General features: G+C 45.8%; 2 protein-coding genes across 9 annotated transcripts in view; one reads left to right on the top strand and one right to left on the bottom strand.

Annotated features, from left to right (window-relative positions):
* Window positions 1-19,943, top strand: part of LOC137542021 (uncharacterized) — a 217,345-nt gene that overhangs the window by 67,888 nt on the left and 129,514 nt on the right. For 2 of the 4 annotated variants that reach the window (XR_011025329.1, XM_068263614.1), the window contains exon 1: window positions 19,538-19,599. The exons of the other annotated variants lie outside the window; for them this stretch is intronic. The gene's annotated coding sequence lies outside the window, so the exon portion shown is untranslated. Of the gene's footprint in view, window positions 1-19,537; window positions 19,600-19,943 lie in introns of those variants that run through there. 4 annotated transcript variants of the gene reach the window in all.
* Window positions 1,897-19,429, bottom strand: LOC137542298 (ADP-ribosylation factor-like protein 11). Of its 5 annotated transcripts, none has more exons than XM_068264110.1 (2): window positions 19,335-19,429; window positions 1,897-5,268 (listed from the first exon to the last, which is right to left on the bottom strand). In XM_068264110.1, exon 2 carries the CDS (start codon window positions 5,170-5,172, stop codon window positions 4,606-4,608), a length of 567 nt encoding a protein of 188 aa, XP_068120211.1. In that variant the 5' UTR covers window positions 5,173-5,268; window positions 19,335-19,429; the 3' UTR covers window positions 1,897-4,605. The 5 variants fall into 5 exon arrangements, with proteins under 5 accessions (XP_068120211.1, XP_068120212.1, XP_068120208.1 ...); XM_068264111.1 differs by lacking the exon at window positions 19,335-19,429 and adding an exon at window positions 19,184-19,213; XM_068264107.1 differs by lacking the exon at window positions 19,335-19,429 and adding an exon at window positions 18,902-19,176.

Below are 19,943 nucleotides of genomic sequence, written 5' to 3'. Positions count from 1 at the left end.
GACAAAAAAGAATTATTTACAATGGGGGGGGGGGGGGGGGGGGGGGGGGCGATGGAGTTGGCATCACAAGGCCGATTCCTGATCACATAAGGCTAAATGGGGGAAGTCATATAGTCACAGAAGCAAGTAGCTCCTTGCCCTGAAATATAAAAATAAACAGTATGTGTTGATCTCAAGAGGCGCCCCAGTGTGAATAAAACTGGATTAAAAACAAGATAAAAAAATGAGGTGCTTACCTCAACGATGAGATCCTCGTATAGACAAAGAAATATTTATTTAGCACAGGCAACGCGTTTCACGGGTCTAAGTCCGCTTCCTCAGGCCAGTAACCGTCCCAATAGCAGATCAGCAAAGGGAGCCTGTTGGAGGGGTCTAGACAGAATACACATGGTTTAAACCATAGCGATAATTTGTCACTTTTACCAAGGAGAGCGACCACACCCAGGTCCGGCTGGACCACCCCGAGTGGAGTCGTTTGTTGTCTCCACCTACTTCTTGTGGTCGGTTGCCCCTCTGCAACCCGCTTTTGTTAGTAGTACAATTACCTTACCTGTTGATATTCTGTATATGAAAACATATTGCACTATTGGGCTCCCTTTTTTTGTCTCCTGTGTCTTTGTCTCTAGGGTGCTGAGACACCCCTACTACCCTAGGTATGTGTTGTTGTTAACCACAATCCATTTGGAGGCTACAACATCTGTGAGGTATCGCAGAAAAGAAGTGATGGAGCCTGTGGCCATCATGGAGTATAATAAGTACATGGGGGCTGTCGACCCAGCCGACCAGATGTTGGCATCTTACAGAATCAACCATACAAAAGACCTGTATAAAAAAAAAAAAAGTTGTCTTCTATAGGTGGCCGTACACATCATCCACAAAAAAGCAGTCAACAGCAACACTTTTCTCCAATTTCAAGAGCAGGTCATTACTTTATCTATGAATGCGGCCAACCTGCTATAAACACAGACTTACATGCTTCGGGGGACATTATTATTATTTTTTTAGTATTCATATAGTGCCAACATCTTACGCATCGCTATACAGAGTGTATATTGTCCCTTAACTGTCCCTGAGGTGCTCACAATCTAACCCCTACCATAGTCCTATGTCTATGTATGTATCGTGTAGTGTATGTATCGTAGTCTAGGGCCAATTTAAGGGGAAGCCAATTAATTTATCTGTATGTTTTTGGGATGTGGGAGAAAACCAGAGTGCCCGAAGAGAATACACAAATAGTTACCTTAGGGCAGAGGTCCCCAAACTTTATTGGTCAAGAGTCGGCTCAATATACTTCAGACTGTTGGGGGGGCCGGAACATACATAAAATGATGTTGAGAAACAATACATTGAATCTAGATATTGATTCCCTCCAATCATGCCCAGAGAAGAACTCCCAGCAGCAGCCATTCAGTTATGCGGCGTCTTTGTGCACCAGGCAGTGAAGCATACCCAGGTGACAACCTGCCGTCCAGTTGGACAGCAGTGTCACCTGATGCAGAATTGGATTGGAAGCCAGCGAATGACTGCTCACTGGCCTCTACAGTATGTGGATGGGTGGTTCCAGTACTGCTATTCTATATGCGGGCCGCCAATATTTAAAGGTGCAGTGTGCCAAATCTATAAGTTATACATTTTGTGTTTGGGGGCCAGTGAAAAAGCCTCGGGGGGCCACATTCGGCCCACAGGCCGTAGTTTGAGGACCACTGCCTTAGGGGCTCCGTTTTTTAAATATGTATGTTATGAGGGTGTATTACTGATATTTTTGCAAATAAGGGCTTGTAATTAACAGACTACAATGAGAAATCCAAAATCACTCATTTGGAAAAATACACTTTAATTCCAAGTAAGATACATATAACATAAATTATACTAGAGAAATAACTTAAATGTTGTAATAACCATGACAAATGGGAAAATAAAATAAAATGTGCAGGTTTTATCTACAGTAGCACTGTTTATTTTAAAACTATAATAGATGAAAATAATTTCTTTGATATTTTTTTTCCTTATTTTTCCCTTTAAAATGCATAGAAAATAAAGTACATGCAGGGAAGTATACTATACCTGCTCCTGCCGCTGTGATCTTCTCCTCCTGGCTCCATGTTCTGCTTCTTGTGCGGTTCTCTTCTGCATCCTACACGATCTTCTCCTCCTGGCAGCGACAGAAGAGGAGCGAGCTGCCAGGAGCCAGGGGAAGAATATCACGGAGCATGCAGGAGAGGATCGCAGAAGATGTCCGCACAAAAAGCAGGACCCGGAGCCAGAGGGAGAGGATAGCAGCGGCAGGAGCAGGTAAATAAACCTATGATATAATGATTTGTATGTGTAGTAATGCTAAGAAATAAAACATTATTAGCACAGCTAGGAGTCTCATATTGTTTCCAGTACAGGAAGAGTTAAGAAACTTCAGTTGTTATTGTGAGAGATCGCGGAAAAGCCGCCGCATGTTCTACTGAGCAGGCGGCTGATTCCGCGTCCAGTGCGGCGGTTTGCACGCAGAAGCGTTTGTCTGGTAGCTGGGCAGAATGCGGAAAAGCCACCGCATGCAGGAACAGTAAGACGGCTGATTCCACGTCCAGCGCGGCGGTTTGCACACGGCAGCGTGTGTTTGGTCTGGCTGAGTCTGTTAGTGCACCTGGATGGGAAACTACGCGCGCGAGCCAGAAGTCAGGACCTTTATACCAACAGATGGGTCAGCTGATCAGGACGATCAGCTGATTCCTGCTGGACTCCTGATTGGCTGAGTGGCTCGGGCGGGGCAACAGAGTCCAGCAACTATATATACAGCTTGCTTGCCAGTTGCTGATTTTCTGCCATTGCGAACACTTACGTGGAAGCATTCAGACCTTAGTCAGATCCAACAGTGTGTTAGAACCAGGAGGACCTGGGAATTCACACTTAGCCAGATTGTTTGAATTGTATTTTGTTTATACTCCAGACTAGTTCCAGGGTGCTAAGACCACGGACCTTGCACCCAAGACTAGGGAACTGTATTATCATTTGTGTTATACTCCAGATTACTTCCAGGGTGCTAAGACCACGGACCTTGCACCCAAGACTAGGGAACTGTATGATCATTTGTGTTATACTCCAGACTAGTTCCAGGGTGCTAGTTCCAGGGTGTCGAGACTACGGACCTCACACCAAGACTAGGCATTGTTTGATATCTGTTACTACCTTGGGAGCTATCTCTCTTCCTTAAGAGATAGTCTCCAGACCTGCTAGTGACATCCACCCTTCAGGTGTCACTCTCGCTCAGGTTCCTCCTACCTTCAGCCTGACTCCACCCCTTGGAGAATCTCAGGCTGTTGGAAGGTTCCTGTGTCCTCAAAAGCAGTATTCCAGGCTGCTTCTGATCACCTGCTCAGCAGGTGCATGTCTCAAAGTATTACTGTTACACCAAACACTCACATACCTTAGGTGTCCAGAGGTTAGCAATATATCTGTATTATCGGTGAAACTGCAGATCATCAATAATCGGGTATATATCTGCATTCTTGGTGATAATGCAGATCACCAATAATCAGATTCTCTCTGCGTGCTGACACCAATCGTTACAGTTATCTATGCAAAAGAGCTTCTGTGAGCTCTGTGACTTTATAAAGTCATAGACAGCACTGTCTTTTGATGCACTTATTTATTTATTGTATTTATAAAGCGCCAACATATAACGCAGCGCTGATAAGTGATATCACTTATCTCAACTGTCTCATTGTTTCTTCTTTGTTTATGTTTTTTTTCTGCAGAGAAAAGTTCATTGGGTCACTAGCCTGCTCTGTGAAATCATTTAAAATGCTGAGTGTATTGTGGAAACTGCAATTATTAGAGAATGATGCAATGTTATAAAAAAATAAAATAAAAAAAAGCTATATACCTGAAAATAACAACAGGGATAAGTGTAGTGTAGCTGGGGAGTGTAGTGTGGATAGAGTAGCTTAGAGACAGTTTATGTTGGGTAAAAGGTCCATAAGACGTCCCTGCACTGTAGACACACCTAGGATTGGTTATTGTTTTCCTGATTTTTGCCCGCTAAACCTAGGTGTGTCTTATATGCCGGAGCATCTTATATTATGAAAAATACGGTTTCACCTCCAAAAAGCCTAATTGGTGACAAGCAAAACAAGAAATAGATCATTTAGATGTGATAAGTAGTGATTGGTTATTAGAAAATGAATGGGCGGAGCACTAAAATTTAAAAATTGCTCTGGTCCATGTGGGGAAAAATCCCTTAATAGTGAAGTGGTTTCAACCGGCTCTTTCAATCAGCTTTAAGGTGGCCAATAACTGTCCAATTTCTAGAGAAAAATAGTTTGAGCGATCAGAAATTCTAATCGGATTGGTTGAAAATAATCTCAGTAGATGGGCACAATCGATAATGAACAATTATAAAAAAAAAAAATCGTCCAACTGGATTTTTGTCAAACCAAAATTTGGATTTTCTTGATGGGTTGTAATAGATAGGAAACAAAGATTGGTTAGTTGATGGTGTAGTGAACGAGTTTTCTTCCGATCAGAATTTCTGATCGCTCAAACGATTTTTGCTAGAAATTGGACCATTAGTGGCCACCATAAGACTTGCAAAATGATTATTACTAGACAGTCTATTCATGGTCTCTTCTGTGATCTGTTCTCTTTTATTTTTGAACACAAGTTCTCTAAAGCTTCTTTTAACCCTTCTCCAGTAATTGCACTGCATCCAAACACATCCCATTTGTGATATCGGGATTTTGGCAAGTCAAGATGACATGCCACTTGAGATGGGCTACAAGCACCTTCTAGATCCTGCTTGTTGGCCAGTACAATGACTGGCAAGGGATCATCAGTGTACGTAAAAAGACTGGCTAGATCCCACTTGGCATCCATAAATAGCTCAGTATCAGTACTGTCCACTACAAACACAACCCCATCGCAGTCGGTGAGATAGTGTCTTATCAGAGGCCACCCCTTTGCTCCAAAAGCAACATCCCATACCAGAAGTGTTATGTCATCTACAACGTCCAAAGTCTCTCTGTTAAAACCAACTGATGGACAAGTTCTAATAGTTTCATTCAACTTCAATCTGTAGAGAATGGTGGTCTTCCCTGCTCCACTGGGTCCACACATTACAATGGAAGCTTTGGTCAGATGGTCCCTTCCACAGAAGCCTTGTAAGCTGCTCACCAGGCTGCCCATTTCTTCTGCTGAATAGTCACTTGTGCGTGTCTAAGTTAGTTAGTCACATGGTATCTTCACACACTATGCATACCAGCACAGGCAGAACATCTGAATCTGCAAGAAAGACAGTAAGGATTAGTGGTGTACTACAGTGAACTCACAATGGCAAGACAAGACAAATAACATTTAGGCTCCCTGCACACTGCATGCGATTCCGATTTTTAATCGTTACAGCATGCTGCGTTTTTTCTGCGTTTTTCTGTTGATAGCATTCAGGGAAAATCGGAATTGCAAGTCGGAATCGCAAATCGGATTTGCAGTGTGGAGGGAGCCTTATATTGTAATGGAAGAAGCTTAAAGGATACCCGAGGTGACATGTGACATAGACATGTGTATGTACAGTGCCTAGCACACAAATAACTAGGCTGTGTTCCTTTTTATTATTTCTCTGCCTGAAAGAGTTAAATATCAGGTATGTAAGTGGATGACTCAGTCCGGACTCAGACAGGAAGTGACTACAGTGTGACCCTCACTGATGAGAAATTCCCCTTTTTATCTCTTCCTTGCTTTTAGAAGCCATTTTCTGCTAGGAAAGTGTTTTATAGTTGGAATTCCTTATCAGTGAGGGTCACACTGCAGTCACTTCCTGTCTGGGTCAGGACTGAGTCAGCCACTTACATACCTGATATTTAACTCATTCAGGCAGAGAAAGTAAAAAAGGAACACAGCATAGTTATTTGTGTGCTAGGCACTGTACATACCCATGTCTATCTCTTCATGTCACATGTCACTTCGGGTATCCTTTAAAGAGACTCTGAAGCAAATAAAATTTGCCATTTTCACATTGTATTTCGCTTCAGAAGTCTCAGCAGAGGTAAATTGATGTGTCCCCGCCGCAAAACAAGGGGTTTAGAACCCCCAAATCACTGGGCACACATCCACGACCATCTTGGTTGTGGATTTTGCTGTGCTGAGAGGCAGATTTGGGGGGTCTAAAGCCCTCGTTGTCTGGCGGGGACGTGGCGGTTTACCTCTGCTGAGACTTCAGAAGCGAAATACTAGGTAAAAATGGCAAATTTTATTCGCTTCAGAGTCTCTTTAAGCCTTTAGCAGGCAAATAAAGTAAAGCTTTATTTGGCTGCAGGTCTGAATTTTTCCTGCTGCTGGGGAAGCCTCTTGCAGTCCATGTCCATGCATGGAATCGCAGTCCATGCATGGAATCGCCGCTGAATACAGTTTCTCCATAGGATACAGATTGTGGGTATTTTTGCCTTGGGTCCACTGTTGACGTTTTGTGTACGGTGTGCCTCTGAGGAAGCGGCTTTTTGGCCGTGAAACACGTGTCAGGCAGTCTTTTATGTGAATTTGTATCCATACGTTGTGTCCACAACTATAGAAGATATAGTGAACGAAGAATAAATAGAGAAACTGTTCGGAAAAAAAAAACAGTTTTTGAGAATTGTCTTGTTTGTAACTTGTAGGGGTGGAAAAGAACTGTAACGATCGGTGTCAACACACAGAGAGAATCTGATTATTGGTGATCTGCAGTATCACCAAGAATACAGATATATACCCGATTATTAAGGTAGCCATACACTGGTCGATTTGCCATCACATTCGACCAACAGATAGATCCCTCACTGATCGAATCTGATCAGAGAGGGATCGTATGGCTGCCTTTACTGCAAACAGATTGTGAACCGATTTCAGCCCGAAACCGTTCACAATCTGTTGTGGTGGTGGTGGTGCTGCCACCGCTCCCCTCCCCCGCCGCATACATTACCTGCTGCGCCAGCGTGACTGCCCCTGGTCACCGCTGCTCCGTCTCCGCTCTGGTCTCCAGGTCCAGCATGCTTTACTTCTTCCTGCCCGGCAGGAAGTTTAAACAGTAGAGCGTTCTCTACTGTTTAAACTTCCTGCCGGGCAGGAGGAACTGAAGCATGCCGGAGACTGGCGCGGAGACGGAGCAGCGGTGACCGGGGGCAGTCGCGCTGGCGGAGCATGTAATGTATTGCCGCTCTATTGCGTCGGTCGTCGGGCACTCGAACGCCGCTAGCGACGCGCTCCCTACCCGCGGGCAATCGATGGTAATTTTCCGCACGGAGCGATCGATGGGATCGGACGAAATGGATCGAAATTCGGCGTGTAGCGCGAACGATTGGCAGCAGATTCGATCCCAGTAATCGAATCTGCTGTCGAAACGGCGGCAAATCGGGCCAGTGTATGGCCAGCTTTAATGATCTGCAGAATCACCAATAATACAAGTATAACTAACCTCTGGACACCTGACAAGTGTAAGTGTTTGGTGCGACAGTATATGAGCCAGTGATTCCCTGACTGTTGCGAATCAGACTCAATTGCAGTCAAAGGACTCCTTTGAGATGGAGTCCCTGACTTGATTGCAGAGAGGTCCCTTTGGGAGATAGGGAGTCTCTGCAGCTACTGGACACCCCAGGAGGGGGTATCAGTTAGAGAGGTCGGCCAGGCCGGGTCGGCAACACACGAGCAGGTACAGAGACAGAAGGCTGATTCGGTAACCAGGGACAGGCGGGGTTGGCAACAAGTAATCAGATAGGCGTAGGTACCGAATCAGAAAGCAGAAGGAAGGTCAGGAGAGCAATAGGTCATAACAGATATCAAACAGATGCCTAGTCTAGAGTGTGAGGTCCGTGGTCTCAACACCCAGGGACTGGTTTAAGATATACACAATGATGACACAGTATCCCTAGTCTTGGGTGTGAGGTCTGTGGTCTCAACACCCTGGAACTAGTCTTAAGTATACACAATAATAACACAGTATTCTGGCTAAGTGTGGATTCCCAGGTCCACCTGGTTCCACCACACTGGAGGATCTGACTAAGGTCTGAGTGCTAACACATAAGCATTCGCAACGGCAGACAACTGGCAACTGACAGGGAGGAAGTATATATAGCATGGTGCTCCTCAGCACCACCCAGTTCCAGTCAGCCAATCACCCGCTGTTCTGGGATCAGCTGATCGTCCAGATCAGCTGATCCTTCTCCTATTGGCATAAAGGGCTCGCGCGCGCATAGCTCTCCATCTGTGTGCACTACTAGGTTCAGACAAACCAGGCGCATGTTGCTGCGGAGAAACCGCCGGTCTGAACGCGGCACCAGCCGCCTCATTGTCAGACCGCGCGGCGATGTCTCTGGACTCCGTTACAATCCCTCTCCTATTGGCATGAAGGGCTTGCCGGTTAGTGCGTGAGCGCGTAGCTCTCCATTTGTGTGCACTACTAGTCTCAGACAACCCAAGCGCATGTTGCTGCAGAGAAACCGCCGGTCTGAACGCAGCACCAGCCGCCTCGCTGTCAGACCGTGCGGCGGAATCTCCGCTCTCCATTACAAGAACTACTTATTTTTATTGTGTTTATAGTATGCTGGGGAAGTGTGCCCTCCCCAGCCTGGCAGGCTAGGCAGGGTGTGCAGAGTGAGCAGCAGGGAGCTCTCATACATACCTGTCTGGACAGCTAGATGGGCTTCCTCTTTCTCCACCACATCGGTGATGTAGTCCCGGCCTGTCTTCTTGGTTCCGATCACATGATATGACATGTGATCGGTATCCAGGTGACCATGTCAGCGTTACAGCGCCACCCGGGGGTGGGAGAGTCTCTTCCATTTCTTCCATCACCCCTCTTCCACCACCGGGTGGCGCTGTAACATTGACACGCTCTTCTGGACCCTGTTCACATGTAATATCATGTGATCGGATGTGACCGGGACCCAGAAGACCTTTTGGAAGTTCAGAGCCACCAGTGGATGAAGAGAAGAAGCCGTCCGGAACAGGTAAATACTATATAACTGCAAATCTCACTCACTTCAAGTATGCTGTACCTGAAGAGAAGAAAAGTGCTCAGCATGGGAGGGGGAAGCCTCTGGGTCCTAAAGAGGCTTCCCACTTCCTCCTCATAACAGCAAATCCAATGGTGGTAGTCCCAAAAGTCCGCCTGTCAGCATTCCTGCACAGACACCCGAGCGGCTTTCCCATGGCGTCCAGCAGAAATAGCCGAGCCCAATCGGAACCACTCTACTGCCCAGGCCACCGGCACGGCAGAGCGGACCCGATATGTCGGCTATTTCCACCAGAGCCCAAGCCGAAAGCTGCTAGTGCGCTTACGCAGGCAGGCCTCCACTCCTGTCATTGTTCTGAATTCATTGTGGCTACCAGCACTGGAAAAAGAAGACACAGGAGGGTGGGGGAAGCCTCATTGGGCTCCAGAAGCTTGCCCCTCGTAAGGGAAGTATCTGAGAATATTTAAAGAAAACCTGAACTGAAAATGAAAAGTCAAAATAGGCATACACAAGTCATACTTACCTTCCATGTAGTCTACTCCTCAGTGTCTTTCTCCTGTCCCGCGTCCTGTTTGCTCACTGTGATCAATGGAATTTTCCATCCTCCATTTTGAAAATGGCCATTACCCATAACCGCTTTCTGGTAAGCACACAGTTAAACTGTAACATCACCCACTTGAGCCATAGGGAAACATGGACATTACCTGGTACATCCGTTTTCCTCTAAGCTATAACTGACAGCAACTGATATTTTACTGACAGCAACTGATATATTTCAGATCTGACAAAATATTGTCAGAACTGGAAGGGATTATTGTCAGAAGAAAATGGTGAGCTTCTGAGAGGAACTGATGGCAAGGTAACTCTGTAATGCTCATTTGAAGTTACCTCATGTGTTTATTTTAAATATTTTTACTCAGTACAGGTTCTCTTTAATAACTACATCGAAACAATATTCATTTTACAGTTAAACTCCCCAATACGGTACATGCTGCAGTTGTACATCGCCTAGTAATACATTACCACTTTTTTTGTTTTTTAGGTTGGGGGGGGGGGGGGGGGAAGGGGAGCAGACTGACACAAACACAGAGCAAATTTACGCTTAGAATAAAGAAGTTATGATACCTAAGGCAGCGCACAGCAATTTTACCAGCAGTTATGGTGCATACATACAGTACATCCAACTGGAAGTGAATGTTGACCTGTGTGTGCTAAGCCTAAGTACATACATCCAGTTGTGATTGGCCAATTTTACCACCCCTATGTACTATGAGAACTTACCTACATCACCTGTTCATAGTATTTAAAATACTGTATGTTGGCTCTCATACTACATGGAATCATTGGCCTAACTTAAGCTTTTGTGGATGCCACTGATGGGTGTAGATTTCAGTCTCCTATCGCTGCATGCTCTTGTCGCTACCGCCCCAGCTAACAACAACTGAGCTCCGTGTGCCATTTAGGAGCCATTTTTATTGGCCAGTCAATGGCTGATGCCATTCTAAAAACCTCTGGGCTTTAAAGAGAACTCAGGGGTGGGTTGTAAGAATCCTATTAGCACACAGAGGCTGGGTCTGCATATAATGCCCAGCCTCTGCTGCTATACTGTCTACCCCCAGGCCCCCCCTGCGCTCTGCTGTCCCCCATAAATCACACACTGTCAGTCTATGGAGAGAGGGAGAGGAGAGGCGGCACTAGTTGCTGGATGGCAACCTTGTGGGGGTCGGTGGTCAAGGCTAACCTGTGCCTCCGGATCACAAGCAATGTATACAACCAAATCGATAGAAGATAGAATCCGGGCACCAGTATGTTGCAAGTTGCCACGTTTATTTCATCCCACACAAAGACAGACACATGTGCATAGGGCTGGTCTAACAGCCGTTTCACAGAGGAAGCAAGCATGTGGGCTTGTAAAACGGCTGTTAGACCAGCCCTATGCACATATGTCTGTCTTTGTGTGGGATAAAATAAACGTGGCAACTTGCAACATACTGGTGTCACGCTTGGTGGTGTATTCTCCACAGTCAGCATGCAACGCATGAGCTGGCGTGGAGGAGGTACACACACTAGCACAAGGAAACAGGCTATCCCTAGTATAGTGGAGGGGAGGACTGACTCCAATAGGAGATTGTGGCGCACAGAGCCGGTGCAGATCTGACAGCCACAAACAATGCTTACGTTATAACGTCTCAGCGCAAAGTAGCGCTGAGCGCACAAACCAGAACTGAGGAGATCAGGACAGGTAGACAGAATGAACGCTTGCCAGCTAGCGGCTACTTAGCGACAGCAAGCGTCCAGAACCAGACAGACTGGAATGAGGCAGCCAATGCGATGCGGCGATGGCGTGCCTCACAAAGACAGGACAGGACAGTCAGAAAATAGCAGGATTAAGATAGATGAACGTAACACAGATAAATATACAATAAGTATGTTATCCTAGCGTATTACAATTACAGCTATCAATGAAACTATTTGTAACGTCTGACTAACATATGTATATATCGGCAATGAACCGATATATGACATAAGCAGGAACGCTGACTAACACTGGAGCAAAACAGGGAACAGGGCTCAGAAGGATTCGCTATCTCTTCGCAGAGATGAACGCAATCCACAAACGGTAACAGGACAGGATTCAGAAGGATTCGTTATCTCTTCGCAGAGATGAACGCAATCCACAAACAGGACCAGGAACAGGATAACTAGCTCAGCACGGGTGTTCACGGTACGCGCAAACTACCAAAACGTGCTGGAAGGCTGACTAACTGCACACAGGATATAAACAGTTCGCGTACGTATACATCAGCGACACTGATGTATCACGTAACACAAATACAAGGAAAATAATAAACGTGCTGGTATGCATATATATATAGGCAATGAACCAATATATGATGCAAAGACCAGCAAAGTATCTTTAACAAGAAACACGATCGGGGGCTAAAGCGACAGCAAGGCAGGCTTAAGCTGAAGCTATGAAAACCCAAGGAAACCCTGCAGGAAGCAGATCTTTATACTGAGGTCATCCAATGGGAGCAGACATGCAGATTCCCACACAGGTGAATGATAATCAGTCACAAGCTGACAGCAGGGAAAGACAGACAAAGCTATGCAACTTGCATGGAAATAGATCAGAACTGCCTGAGCTGCAGCACTAATACTTCCAGTAATAGCTGCTGCAGCAGCGATCATTACAGTACCCCCGCCTTTAAAAGTGGATTCCAGACGCTTTTCAAAACCGAAATTCCCAACAAAACAGTCTGACTGATAATTCATGATGACCGGGACAGCCCGGCAAGACCGAATTCCAGAATCAGTCCCCACAAGACTGGACCCATCAGAACCAGAACCTACAGAACCACGCCCATCAGTACCACAAGCCCCAGTGTGACACCCATCAGAACCATGATTTCCAGAAGAAAGCCCTCCGAAATTCCCTGAGCGATACCCACCGCCTTCCAGGAACCGTTCAGAAACGCCAAAGCTTTTGCAATGCCCACCGGTACTGTCTTTACCAACACAAAACCCACTGTTGAACCAGTCCAAGGTACCAGGACAGGTTTTCTCAGAGACCTCCCAGAACACCTTGAAGCTCCAAAGAGATCCCCATAGGTCAGAACGCCCCTTAGGCTCACATGGAGAACTATCAAGAACCCCTATGGAACCTAGGGCAATTCCCGAGTCAGGGCCACAAGGACAAACATCAATATCAGGGCTTTCAGGGACCAGAACCATCTCTGGGCATGCAGGCAGACTGGCAACATCAGAACATGTTCCCACTAAGGAAGCATCAGAGCACGCTAACACCTTAAACACACTTGGGCATTCTGGCACACAAAGAACATCTGGGCACACTGGCACAAGAGAAACCTCTGGGCATGTCAAGGAACTGTGAGCCTCAGGGTCAGCCAAGACAGGACCAAAACCAGGACTGGCCAAAAAAAAATCATCATGACTAGACTTCGCAACTACTGGATTTTTACACGAGAATGCAGGATCAGACTTAGATGTCGCTGATTCCAGCAAAGTCAGTAACAAATCAGATTCAGGGGCACTAACAAGACAGGACAAATCTTCTGATGTATGCACTGAACCAGATAGGGACTCCACAACTACCTCTGGACTGGACAGAGACTCATTTAATACACTGGATTGGAGCTCATGAGGCGCTGCAGAACAAGTCAGTATTGCAGCAGCCCCCACTGGACTAGGCAAAACTGAGGAATTCCCTGGACAGGAAGGGGACTCTGGAACCTCTGCCACAGCGGCCAGAGAACTAGAATCTTTCAGGATACAGGGCTGGGTTTCAGAAACACTCATCAGACCGGACTGAAATTCTGAGATTTCTATTATTTTGACCAGAGAATCAGAATTATCCATGTTACAGGGCAAGACTTCTGAAACATTCAGAGGACAGGGCTGGAGTTCCTCGGCTGTTACAACACTGGAGAGGGACTCAGCATTGGTTAAATCAGACTGTGTACAGGGCAAGGTATCTAACACACTTGCTGACGAGGACAATATTTCAATGGCTTCTGCTTTGCTGGGCAGAAATTCATCAAGTTTTATTAGAGCAGACTGTAATTCCAAAACAGCTGCTAGACAAGTGAATATTACTGCAACACCAACTGAGGTAAGCAGTGCCTCAGACCCTTCTGCTAGAGGGTTTGAAATATCCAAAGTACTGGGTGAAGCATAAGACTCTGCGACCACAGCTTCACTGGACAGGATCACTGAACAGTCCATATTGCAGGGCAAAACCATGGAAGCACCTGCTGGACAGCATAATGATTCTGTGACCTGAGTTTCATTGGAGAGATCTACTGCACAATTCATGGTACAGGGCAAATTTATTGGAAAATTTTCTGAACAAGGTAATAATTCTGCGATTTCAGGTTCACATAGCAGATGCTCTGAGCTATTCACGAAACTAGAGCGAGGTGTAGAAACAGGAAGATCAAGACACAATGTTTGCGCATCTGAATCAGCATTCATTTGTAAAATTGGAAAATTCAGATGCTGGGGTTCTGAGTTTACTAGACAGGATTGCTGGGACTCGGAAACTGATGTAGTGCATCTATTGGCATCTGCTGGATCAGACAGGAGTTGAACTTTATGAACACAAGTAATTTCTGCAGAAGTGTTTGCAGAGACAGGCAAGATTTTTCTGGTGTCTGTTTCACTAAACAAAGAGTCATGAGTACTGGCTAGGCTGGACTCGGAAGTCAGCAGGACCTCTGGATTCTCTGCTGAGAAATTTGCGCAGGGCAAGGTTAAGAATGTATCAGTGGCTTCTGTTTTACTGGGAAGTAACACTGAGTTATCCATGGTACAGGGTGGAATTGCAGGAACTTCAATTTCACACAAAAAGAGCTCCGAATCACCTGCTGAATCAGCCAAAGGTGCTGAAGCAGGCGGGTCAGAACGCCAAATTTGCGAATTCGGAGTCACATAAAAATCATCCAAAATCAGTTCCCACACATCAATCAAGGGAGCCACACAGTCATACCCACACACACCAGCCTCTATTAGGTTATAGGCTGACTTAATGCATGCGTTCAATACCATTTCACTTTTTGCACTGTAAAATTGACAAAATGAACTTGAATCATTCTTCCATTCACAGACCAGGGCTTCCATCTCTCCCCTCTCGAATGGAGGATCCCATGCATACTTAACAGCGAAACATTTAGGCTGATCACAGTCTGCAGATATGATTGTGGCAGGCACATGTATAGGGTTAATTAGCAGGTGATTGGCAGATTCCTTATTCTTAAGAATTTCCAATACCTGTAGCAAGTGTTGAACTGTAGTGTATGCAAACTTCCCTTGGTTCACAAATAAGTTGATTTGTTCAATACTCTGTAATATCTCATCATAATCATACTCAGATAATTCTTTTAAACAAAAATCTTTATTTTCCCTAGCCAGGGAGGAAAGTTCATTAGTAGTTTCATAAGTCCATTTAACTCCCCTGAAAGACAATTGCATTTCATTATCTGTTAATGGCAGAATCTCATTATAGGTCTCAGTCGCTAAGGATAACGATTCTGCAGATTGGACACGTTTCTTAGAACGTTTGCGTTTTGCCTTTGACCTTGCGGTTTTTGGTGATTTATTCAAAGCTGCAGGAAAATTATCAGTAACACTTTCTGCTTGCTGCTCATTCTTGCAAGCAATTGAAGGAGCAGCTGATTGGCCTGCTGCCAGGAGTTCATTTAGAGGAAAAGGCAATGGATCTATGCGCAACCAGTTATGGATCACAAACGCTAGAAATTCCAGTGGTCTCTCTTTCAAATCGGAATGATTGAGAACATCAAATGCCCACTGGAATAATTCCCCTTTAAACAAAATATAACTTAGTTGGAGTGCCCAGGTTGAAACAGGAGTCGCTTGGAGATCAGGATTGGTCAGGAACCTGGCACATTCAGAGAAAAACTCATTTTCTGTTTCAGAGCTAAGTTCTTCAAATTTTTTAAAGGAACAGGAACCATAATTAACAGTGTCATACTTTCTGGGAATCCCCCCCACAATGGGGATTGGTAATGGGGTTTTCATAATGTCACGCTTGGTGGTGTATTCTCCACAGTCAGCATGCAACGCATGAGCTGGCGTGGAGGAGGTACACACACTAGCACAAGGAAACAGGCTATCCCTAGTATAGTGGAGGGGAGGACTGACTCCAATAGGAGATTGTGGCGCACAGAGCCGGTGCAGATCTGACAGCCACAAACAATGCTTACGTTATAACGTCTCAGCGCAAAGTAGCGCTGAGCGCACAAACCAGAACTGAGGAGATCAGGACAGGTAGACAGAATGAACGCTTGCCAGCTAGCGGCTACTTAGCGACAGCAAGCGTCCAAAACCAGACAGACTGGAATGAGGCAGCCAATGCGATGCGGCGATGGCGTGCCTCACAAAGACAGGACAGGACAGTCAGAAAATAGCAGGATTAAGATAGATGAACGTAACACAGATAAATATACAATAAGTATGTTATCCTAGCGTATTACAATTACAGCTATCAATGAAACTATTTGTAACGTCTGACTAACATATGTATATATCGGCAATGAACCGATATATGACATAAGCAGGAACGCTGACTAACACTGGAGCAAAACAGGGAACAGGGCTCAGAAGGATTCGCTATCTCTTCGCAGAGATGAACGCAATCCACAAACGGTAACAGGACAGGATTCAGAAGGATTCGTTATCTCTTCGCAGAGATGAACGCAATCCACAAACAGGACCAGGAACAGGATAACTAGCTCAGCACGGGTGTTCACGGTACGCGCAAACTACCAAAACGTGCTGGAAGGCTGACTAACTGCACACAGGATATAAACAGTTCGCGTACGTATACATCAGCGACACTGATGTATCACGTAACACAAATACAAGGAAAATAATAAACGTGCTGGTATGCATATATATATAGGCAATGAACCAATATATGATGCAAAGACCAGCAAAGTATCTTTAACAAGAAACACGATCGGGGGCTAAAGCGACAGCAAGGCAGGCTTAAGCTGAAGCTATGAAAACCCAAGGAAACCCTGCAGGAAGCAGATCTTTATACTGAGGTCATCCAATGGGAGCAGACATGCAGATTCCCACACAGGTGAATGATAATCAGTCACAAGCTGACAGCAGGGAAAGACAGACAAAGCTATGCAACTTGCATGGAAATAGATCAGAACTGCCTGAGCTGCAGCACTAATACTTCCAGTAATAGCTGCTGCAGCAGCGATCATTACAACTGGTGCCCGAATTCTATCTTCTATCGATTTGGTTGAAATCACACACTGTGCTAGCGACACACAGCATATCGCAGCCAGCTGTTTACCTTTTGCAGTGTCACTCTCACTGCTCCCCCGCCTCCTCCATAGCGCCGCTCCCCGCCTGCCTCCCTTCCCTCCAATCAGCGAGGAGGGAAGGGACGCAGGCGGGGAGCAACGACAGAGGAGGCGGGGGAGCGGAGAGAGTGACACTGCAAAAGGTAAACAGCCGGCTAGCGATGTCACTTGCAGAGTTTGTTTTATGGGGGACAGCAGAGCGCAGGGGCGGGGGAGAAGTATAGCAGCAGAGGCTGGGCATTATATGCAGACTCAGCTTCTGTGTGCTAATAGGATTCTTACAAACCACCTCGGGTTCTCTTTAAAGTGAACCCGAGGTGAGAGTGATATGGAGGCCGACATATTTATTTCCTTTTAAACACAAGTTGCCTGGCAGCCCTGCTGATCTATTTGGCTGCAGTAGTGTCTGAATAACACCAGAAACAAGCAAGCAGCCAAGCACGCCACTGACGCTGTCACCAAAATCAAAACACAGCCACTATGGGGGACTGGAGGACCATTCGAGGAAGGCGCAAGCACAGGGGGCTGGTAAAAGCCCCAGGTAAGTGAAACTTTTTTTTAGAGGCAGATAATCAGCAGGACAGCCAAGCAATGTGCATTATTTAAGAGGAAATAAACATGTCAGTCTCCATATCCCTCTCCCCTCAGGTTTCCTTTAAAGTAAGCATTCAGGGCCCATTTACACTAGAATTAGTGGCGATTTTTCCTGCGATTTTAATGAAAGTGAAAAGGAGTGATTTTAAAAAAATGCTAATCAATCGCAAAACATTCAGAAAAGTGCTTCTAGTGTGAATGGGCCCTAAGCAGGGAAAAAAGTTGCATTTTACTAACCTGGGGTGTGTTACAGCCCCCCAAAGCATCAGAGGTTCCTCCCGGGCCCCTTCATTGTGCCGCTATCACCCCATGCGCTGTCCTGGCCCCGCACTTCTCCTTGATCGCGACGCTGCGAGCATTCTGCGCATGCAGTCTGTAAAACTTGCAACTGCGTATTGGGAGAACTCGACAACGGGAGCGCGATCGCAGCACACAGACTCGTGACTTAAGCCTGGCTTGATCTTCCAAAAGTGATCGCTGGACTCGGGATGGGGAGGATGGGGGGGGGGGGGGGGGGGGCGCGAGAGGCCATGGAGACTTCTAGGGGCTGAAAGACGCCCCAGGTGAGTAAAGATTTTTTTTTTACCTCAAAACTTGAGTAATGCTGGATTTTTTATCAGATAGATAATTTCCGACAGGTCCAATCTGATTTTCGACCGTTTTTCTGATCGATTTCTCATAGAAGTGAATGGAAATCGATTAGAAAAATGATCGTACAGTAAGGCCTCATTCACACTATGAGGTTGATTCACTACTGCAGTTGTCACGCGATCTGCCTCGCGCAAACCCGTTACTTTGCGTGATAAGTGAAGGTTTGCGTGCGATCACGTGCGCGTTTCACGTGAAGACTGCACGTGATCGCGTGCAAACCTTCCCTTATCACGCGAAGTAACGCTGTGCATTCTTAAACCTTTGTGCGTGGCAGATCGCATATAACGCTTTAGTGAATAAGGCCCCATTATCAGCACATCGTTACAGATTGATACATGTTGCTGAAAAGCGGAAAAAAGCCGACAGTAGCGCGCAAGTGTGAATGAGGCCTAAAGAGAACCTGAACTGAAAATAAAAAGTCAAAATAACCATAAACAGGCCATACTTACCTCCTGTGTAGTCTGCTACTCAATCTCTCTCTCCTCTCCTGCGTCCCATTTGTCCACAGTGATCCATGGATTTCTCCGTCCTCCATTTTAAAAATGGCCATTACCCCCTAACAGCTTCCTGGTCAGCACACTGTTACACTGTTATATCACCCACTTTAACCAAAAGAAAACATGGACATTACCTTGCACATTTAGTTGTAACTGACAGCTGCTGATATATAATTGACAGCAACTGGTATATTTCAGTTCTGACAAAATATTGTCAGGACTGGATGGGTTTCACTATAAAAAGAAAATGGTGAGCCTCTGAGAGGAAAATCTGCTGAAAATTCTCGTGTATTGCCAGCATAAGCAATTGCCCCGCCCCTGGTCTAGCGTGTACCTGTGAAAAGTACTGCTCCAGCAAAGCAGATACAGCATGACTCTGTCATGTGACTGACAAGTCCTCATCAGGGTGAGCTTCAGTCAGTGTTGAGTTCAGGGGGGAAGAAGCCCAGCAGCAGCAGCATCCAGAAATAGGAGCAGATCACACACAGGCAGAGGACAGCAAGCAACTGCTGCTGGGGAGAGAGATGAAGGGTCTCCTCTCCCGTCTCCCCTCATAGACAGTATAGGTGTTTATATTGCACAGTTCTCAGTTTATCTATCCCTTAGCTCCACCCACTCAGTACTGTTGCAATGCTGTTCTTTCCATGCTGGCTGGCTTCTGCTGTGTCACATGCTCAAGAAGAAAAAAAAATCTTTCAAAAAGCTTAATTGAGCTTCATACAATGAACAGCAGCTGGCTGCACTTCAGGCCTATTTTATCCATGTACCTGTGTAGTAGTGATGGGAATTCCGGCTCTTCTCAGAGAACCGGCTCTTCTGAATCGGCTCCCATTAAAGAGCCGGCTCTTACGGCTCTCAATCGGCTCTTCACTAAATATAACTGGACACCGCTCAGAATCGGAGTAAAAGGCCCCCCCCCCCCCCCCCCCCCGTCTCCATGACAACTCCAGACTGCTTCGCTGACTGGGGCAATCCCTCCTGCGCGAACGACCCATCACTACTGTGTAGTATTTTGTTGAAAGCTAGATTAGCGTAAGTGTACAATGTGGCTTTTTCTGTTTTTACTCGCTTAGGCCTTGTTCTCGTGTTTGTGCTTAGCGGTTTTCTAAGCGTTTTTTCCAAGCGGTTTTTGTAATTCACTCTCTCGACGCAAGTCAGGAAGTGAACTCTTTGCCCCGAAAAAGAATAAATACAATGGCCTCAATTCTGGTAGGGTTACCAAACAAATGACCTCATGTGAGGTAATTTACCTCATGAGGTAAGGACATTTAGCAATTCTGGTAGGTTTTAGTCATGTTTTACCTCATGAGGTAAATTATGATGTAATTCATGAGGTAATTTGCATTCATAGCTATTCTCATGGAAATTAGGGGGCA

The sequence above is a fragment of the Hyperolius riggenbachi genome, chromosome 12 (genome assembly GCF_040937935.1).
Source record: "Hyperolius riggenbachi isolate aHypRig1 chromosome 12, aHypRig1.pri, whole genome shotgun sequence".
NCBI lineage: Eukaryota > Metazoa > Chordata > Amphibia > Anura > Hyperoliidae > Hyperolius > Hyperolius riggenbachi.
This window is presented reverse-complemented; position numbering and strand designations above follow the sequence as displayed.